The 7,320-nt window shown below is 48.4% G+C and overlaps 1 protein-coding gene across 1 annotated transcript in view; it reads right to left on the bottom strand.

The window, feature by feature from the left end:
• Positions 1-1,662: 1,662 nt before the first annotated feature.
• The window catches only part of LOC135531147 (F-actin-uncapping protein LRRC16A-like), a gene marked incomplete at both ends in the record, with an annotated part of 136,517 nt that continues 130,859 nt past the window's right edge, over positions 1,663-7,320 (bottom strand). Inside the window, one exon of the mRNA XM_064959262.1 lies at positions 1,663-1,766. Coding sequence (XP_064815334.1) covers positions 1,663-1,766 — 104 coding nt within the window. The remainder of the gene's footprint in view (positions 1,767-7,320) is intronic.

Genomic DNA, 7,320 nt, shown 5'->3' with positions numbered 1-7,320 from the left:
GATGGTCTATAGGTAACAGGTGATACTGTCTGGATGGATGAATGATGGTATGATGCTGTCTATAGGTAACAGGTGATACTGTCTGGATAAATGATGGTCTATAGGTAACAGGTGATACTGTCTGGATGAATGATGGCCTGATGCTGTCTATAGGTAACAGGTGATACTGTCTGGATAAATGATGGTCTATAGGTAACAGGTGATACTGTCTGGATAAATGATGGTTTGATGCTGTCTATAGGTAACAGGTAATACTGTCTGGATAAATGATGGTCTATAGGTAACAGGTGATACTGTCTGGATGAATGATGGTATGATGCTGTCTATAGGTAACAGGTGATACTGTCTGGATGAATGATGGTCTATAGGTAACAGGTGATACTGTCTGGATAAATGATGGCCTGATGCTGTCTATAGGTAACAGGTGATAATGTCTGGATAAATGATGGTCTATAGGTAACAGGTGATACTGTCTGGATAAATGATGGTCTATAGGTAACAGGTGATACTGTCTGGATAAATGATGGCCTGATGCTATCTATAGGTAACAGGTGATACTGTCTGGATAAATGATGGCCTGATGCTGTCTATAGGTAACAGGTGATAATGTCTGGATAAATGATGGTCTATAGGTAACAGGTGATACTGTCTGGATAAATGATGGTCTATAGGTAACAGGTGATACTGTCTGGATAAATGATGGTATGATGCTGTCTATAGGTAACAGGTGATACTGTCTGGATAAATGATGGCCTGATGCTGTCTATAGGTAACAGGTGATAATGTCTGGATAAATGATGGTCTATAGGTAACAGGTGATACTGTCTGGATAAATGATGGTCTATAGGTAACAGGTGATACTGTCTGGATAAATGATGGTCTATAGGTAACAGGTGATACTGTCTGGATAAATGATGGCCTGATGCTGTCTATAGGTAACAGGTAATAATGCTTCCTGCCAACGTATAGTGATTTCTCTGAAGGCCATTGTATCTCTTGTCAGGGGTTGTCATGGGTGACCCTTCAAGATTGTGATCAACAGCTATACTGAGAGCACTGAGGTCATCAGATGTGTGTGTCTGTGTGTGTGTGTGTATGTGTGTGTGTGTGCGTGTGTGTATGGGCACGCGTTCCCATGGGAACCCCTGAACAAAGCTACATCAGGCCTGACGGTCCCAGAAAGTGAAGGCTTCTAATCCATCACCCTTTAAGCCAATCAGAAGGACTTGTCCTCTGACATCAACCTTCTCATCAGTCTTTAGTCGCTCACAGTGTGTCAAGATCTACAAGGTGATCCTACAGAGTCAGATGACTGATTTAAACCCAGCTGAGTACAGCCTTCGCCACAGCGACACAGGCATCAGCACTGAGCTGGGTAGAGAGACGAGCGAACACAATCGATGATGGTATGATTGATGCGAGATGTCAGTGTGATTCGGACAGCGGTTGCGTCTCCCTGGCTCGGAGGAGACGCCGCAATAGGACTCGGTGTGTGACGGACTAGACGACCGGCTCCTGCTGGATCTCTCCCGTCTTCAGTTAAGTCTTGTTTCAATATCTGTGCAAATGAACAAAACGTCCCTTTCTCCTCTACAACTCTACCCATTATGACTCTGTTATTAAGGAAGTGACCAGGACAGATGTGACCATGTCGCCACCTACCGGGATGTCGTCTGCCCGCAGTATGTTCCCTGAGAGGTCCAGGAGACTGAGGGTGCTGAGGATGGACTGGTTGGCACTCAGTGACTGGGCAAGGCTGTTCACCCCTGGGACAACACACGGAGGGGGAGAGGATGGTTAGAGACAGAGAGGTAATGTACAGTAATACAGGCCTGTTCCCCCCTGGGACAACACACGGAGGGGTAGAGGATGGTTAGAGACAGAGAGGTAATGTACAGTAATACAGGCCTGTTCCCCCCTGGGACAACACACGGAGGGGGAGAGGATGGTTAGAGACAGAGAGGTAATGTACAGTAATACAGGCCTGTTCACCCCTGGGACAACACACAGAGGGGGAGAGGATGGTTAGAGACAGAGAGGTAATGTACGGTAATACAGGCCTGTTCACCCCTGGGACAACACACAGAGGGGGAGAGGATGGTTAGAGACAGAGAGGTAATGTACGGTAATACAGGCCTGTTCACCCCTGGGACAACACACGGAGGGGGAGAGGATGGTTAGAGACAGAGAGATAATGTACGGTAATACAGGCCTGTTCCCCCCTGGGACAACACACGGAGGGGGAGAGGATGGTTAGAGACAGAGAGGTAATGTACGGTAATACAGGCCTGTTCACCCCTGGGACAACACACGGAGGGGGAGAGGATGGTTAGAGACAGAGAGGTAATGTACAGTAATACAGGCCTGTTCCCCCCTGGGACAACACACAGAGGGGTAGAGGATGGTTAGAGACAGAGAGGTAATGTACAGTAATACAGGCCTGTTCACCCCTGGGACAACACACGGAGGGGGAGAGGATGGTTAGAGACAGAGAGGTAATGTACGGCCTGTTCCCCCTGGGACAACACACAGAGGGGTAGAGGCCTGTTCCCCCTGGGACAACACACAGAGGGGTAGAGGATGGTTAGAGACAGAGAGGTAATGTACAGTAATACAGGCCTGTTCCCCCCTGGGACAACACACAGAGGGGTAGAGGATGGTTAGAGACAGAGAGGTAATGTACGGTAATACAGGCCTGTTCACCCCTGGGGACAGAGAACAGGGTAGAGGATGGTTAGAGACAGAGAGGTAATGTACGGTAATACAGGCCTGTTCACCCCTGGGACAACACACGGAGGGGTAGAGGATGGTTAAAGACAGAGAGGTAATGTACAGTAATACAGGCCTGTTCACCCCTGGGGACAGAGAACAGGGTAGAGGATGGTTAGAGACAGAGAGGTAATGTACGGTAATACAGGCCTGTTCCCCCCTGGGACAACACACGGAGGGGTAGAGGATGGTTAGAGACAGAGAGGTAATGTACGGTAATACAGGCCTGTTCCCCCCTGGGACAACACACGGAGGGGTAGAGGATGGTTAGAGACAGAGAGGTAATGTACAGTAATACAGGCCTGTTCACCCCTGGGACAACACACGGAGGGGGAGAGGATGGTTAGAGACAGAGAGGTAATGTACGGTAATACAGGCCTGTTCACCCCTGGGACAACACACAGAGGGGGAGAGGATGGTTAGAGACAGAGAGGTAATGTACAGTAATACAGGCCTGTTCCCCCCTGGGACAACACACGGAGGGGTAGAGGATGGTTAGAGACAGAGAGGTAATGTACAGTAATACAGGCCTGGGTACAGAGAACAGGGTAGAGGATGGTTAGAGACAGAGAGGTAATGTACAGTAATACAGGCCTGTTCACCCCTGGGACAACACACGGAGGGGGAGAGGATGGTTAGAGACAGAGAGGTAATGTACGGTAATACAGGCCTGGGTACAGAGAACAGGGTAGAGGATGGTTAGAGACAGAGAGGTAATGTACGGTAATACAGGCCTGTTCAGGGACAACTGGTTAGAGACAGAGAGGTAATGTACCAGGCCTGGGACAACACACAGGGGGAGAGGATGGTTAGAGACAGAGAGGTAATGTACGGTAATACAGGCCTGTTCCCCCCTGGGACAACACACAGAGGGGTAGAGGATGGTTAGAGACAGAGAGGTAATGTACAGTAATACAGGCCTGTTCACCCCTGGGACAACACACAGAGGGGTAGAGGATGGTTAGAGACAGAGAGGTAATGTACAGTAATACAGGCCTGTTCCCCCCTGGGACAACACACGGAGGGGTAGAGGATGGTTAGAGACAGAGAGGTAATGTACAGTAATACAGGCCTGTTCCCCCCTGGGACAACACACGGAGGGGTAGAGGATGGTTAGAGACAGAGAGGTAATGTACGGTAATACAGGCCTGTTCCCCCCTGGGACAACACACGGAGGGGTAGAGGATGGTTAGAGACAGAGAGGTAATGTACAGTAATACAGGCCTGTTCCCCCCTGGGACAACACACGGAGGGGTAGAGGATGGTTAGAGACAGAGAGGTAATGTACAGTAATACAGGCCTGTTCCCCCTTGGGTACAGAGAACAGGGTAGAGGATGGTTAGAGACAGAGAGGTAATGTACAGTAATACAGGCCTGTTCCCCCTTGGGTACAGAGAACAGGGTAGAGGATGGTTAGAGACAGAGAGATAATGCACAGTAATACAGGCCTGTTCCCCCCTGGGTACAGAGAACAGGGTAGAGGATGGTTAGAGACAGAGAGATAATGCACAGTAATACAGGCCTGTTCCGCCCTGGGTACAGAGAACAGGTTAGAGGATGGTTAGAGACAGAGAGATAATGTACAGTAATACAGGCCTGTTCCCCCCTGGGTACAGAGAACAGGTTAGAGGATGGTTTGAGACAGAGAGATAATGTACAGTAATACAGGCCTGTTCACCCCTGGGTACAGAGAACAGGTTAGAGGATGCTCTAATGTAACACAGTGGTGAACTTTCACCTTTAATAAAATGAATGCATAGAAAGCAAAAGGTTTACATGTAAAGTGTTACGTTTATGTTCCTGTGGAAGGTCTAGCGGGTAACACCACCAGTTATCACCACCAGGTATCACCACCAGGTATCACCACCAGGTATCACCACCAGGTATCAGCACCAGGTAACACAACCAGGTATCAGCACCAGGTAACACAACCAGGTAACACCACCAGGTATCACCAACAGGTAACACTACCAGGTATCACCACCAGGTATCACCACCAGGTATCAGCACCAGGTAACACAACCAGGTAACACCACCAGGTATCACCAACAGGTAACACTACCAGGTATCACCACCAGGTATCACCACCAGGTATCACCACCAGGTATCACCACCAGGTATCAGCACCAGGTATCACCACCAGGTATCACCACCAGGTATCAGCACCAGGTAACACAACCAGGTAACACCACCAGGTATCACCAACAGGTAACACTACCAGGTATCACCACCAGGTATCACCACCAGGTATCACCACCAGGTATCACCACCAGGTATCACCACCAGGTATCAGCACCAGGTAACACAAACAGGTAACACCACCAGGTATCACCAACAGGTATCACCAACAGGTAACACTATCAGGTAACACCACCAGGTATCACCAACAGGGAACACTACCAGGTAACACCACCAGGTATCACCACCAGGTATCACCACCAGGTATCACCACCAGGTATCACCACCAGGTAACACCACCAGGTAACACTACCAGGTAACACTACCAGGTATCACCACCAGGTATCACCACCAGGTAACACTACCAGGTAACACTACCAGGTATCACCACCAGGTATCACCACCAGGTAACACTACCAGGTAACACTACCAGGTATCACCACCAGGTATCACCACCAGGTAACACCTCCAGGTATCACCACCAGGTATCACCACCAGGTATCACCACCAGGTATCACCACCAGGTAACACTACCAGGTAACACTACCAGGTAACACCACCAGGTTAAACTACCAGGTAACACAGTGAAGACAACAGGAAGGTCAGCACACGGCCTGCTTCTCAACCAGTCATATCTCACAGTGAAGAGCATATGACATATTAGTGGCACAATGTCACATCAAACACAAATCTACCTGGCTATAGAGTTAGACAGCCTGTCAACAATCTACCTGGCTATAGAGTTAGACAGCCTGTCAACAATCTACCTGGCTATAGAGTTAGACAGCCTGTCAACAATCTACCTGGCTATAGAGTTAGACAGCCTGTCAACAATCTACCTGGCTATAGAGTTAGACAGCCTGTCAACAATCTACCTGGCTATAGAGGGTCAGACAGCCTGTCAACAATCTACCTGGCTATAGAGTTAGACAGCCTGTCAACAATCTACCTGGCTATAGAGGGTCAGACAGCCTGTCAACAATCTACCTGGCTATAGAGGGTCAGACAGCCTGTCAACAATCTACCTGGCTATAGAGTTAGACAGCCTGTCAACAATCTACCTGGCTATAGAGTTAGACAGCCTGTCAACAATCTACCTGGCTATAGAGTCAGACAGCCTGTCAACAATCTACCTGGCTATAGAGTTAGACAGCCTGTCAACAATCTACCTGGCTATAGAGTTAGACAGCCTGTCAACAATCTACCTGGCTATAGAGTTAGACAGCCTGTCAACAATCTACCTGGCTATAGAGTTAGACAGCCTGTCAACAATCTACCTGGCTATAGAGTTAGACAGCCTGTCAACAATCTACCTGGCTATAGAGTTAGACAGCCTGTCAACAATCTACCTGGCTATAGAGGGTCAGACAGCCTGTCAACAATCTACCTGGCTATAGAGTTAGACAGCCTGTCAACAATCTACCTGGCTATAGAGTCAGACAGCCTGTCAACAATCTACCTGGCTATAGAGTTAGACAGCCTGTCAACAATCTACCTGGCTATAGAGTTAGACAGCCTGTCAACAATCTACCTGGCTATAGAGTCAGACAGCCTGTCAACAATCTACCTGGCTATAGAGGGCCAGACAGCCAGTCAACAATCTACCTGGCTATAGAGGGTTAGACAGCCTGTCAACAATCTACCTGGCTATAGAGTTAGACAGCCTGTCAACAATCTACCTGGCTATAGAGGGTCAGACAGCCTGTCAACAATCTACCTGGCTATAGAGGGTCAGACAGCCTGTCAACAATCTACCTGGCTATAGAGGGTTAGACAGCCTGTCAACAATCTACCTGGCTATAGAGTTAGACAGCCTGTCAACAATCTACCTGGCTATAGAGTTAGACAGCCTGTCAACAATCTACCTGGCTATAGAGTTAGACAGCCTGTCAACAATCTACCTGGCTATAGAGTTAGACAGCCTGTCAACAATCTACCTGGCTATAGAGTTAGACAGCCTGTCAACAATCTACCTGGCTATAGAGGGTCAGACAGCCTGTCAACAATCTACCTGGCTATAGAGTTAGACAGCCTGTCAACAATCTACCTGGCTATAGAGGGTCAGACAGCCTGTCAACAATCTACCTGGCTATAGAGTTAGACAGCCTGTCAACAATCTACCTGGCTATAGAGGGTCAGACAGCCTGTCAACAATCTACCTGGCTATAGAGGGTCAGACAGCCTGTCAACAATCTACCTGGCTATAGAGGGTCAGACAGCCTGTCAACAATCTACCTGGCTATAGAGTCAGACAGCCTGTCAACAATCTACCTGGCTATAGAGTTAGACAGCCTGTCAACAATCTACCTGGCTATAGAGTTAGACAGCCTGTCAACAATCTACCTGGCTATAGAGTTAGACAGCCTGTCAACA

Source organism: Oncorhynchus masou, unplaced genomic scaffold (assembly GCF_036934945.1).
Source record: "Oncorhynchus masou masou isolate Uvic2021 unplaced genomic scaffold, UVic_Omas_1.1 unplaced_scaffold_1531, whole genome shotgun sequence".
Lineage (NCBI taxonomy): Eukaryota > Metazoa > Chordata > Actinopteri > Salmoniformes > Salmonidae > Oncorhynchus > Oncorhynchus masou.
Note: the sequence above shows the minus strand (reverse complement) of the source record. Positions and strands in the feature narration are given on the sequence as shown.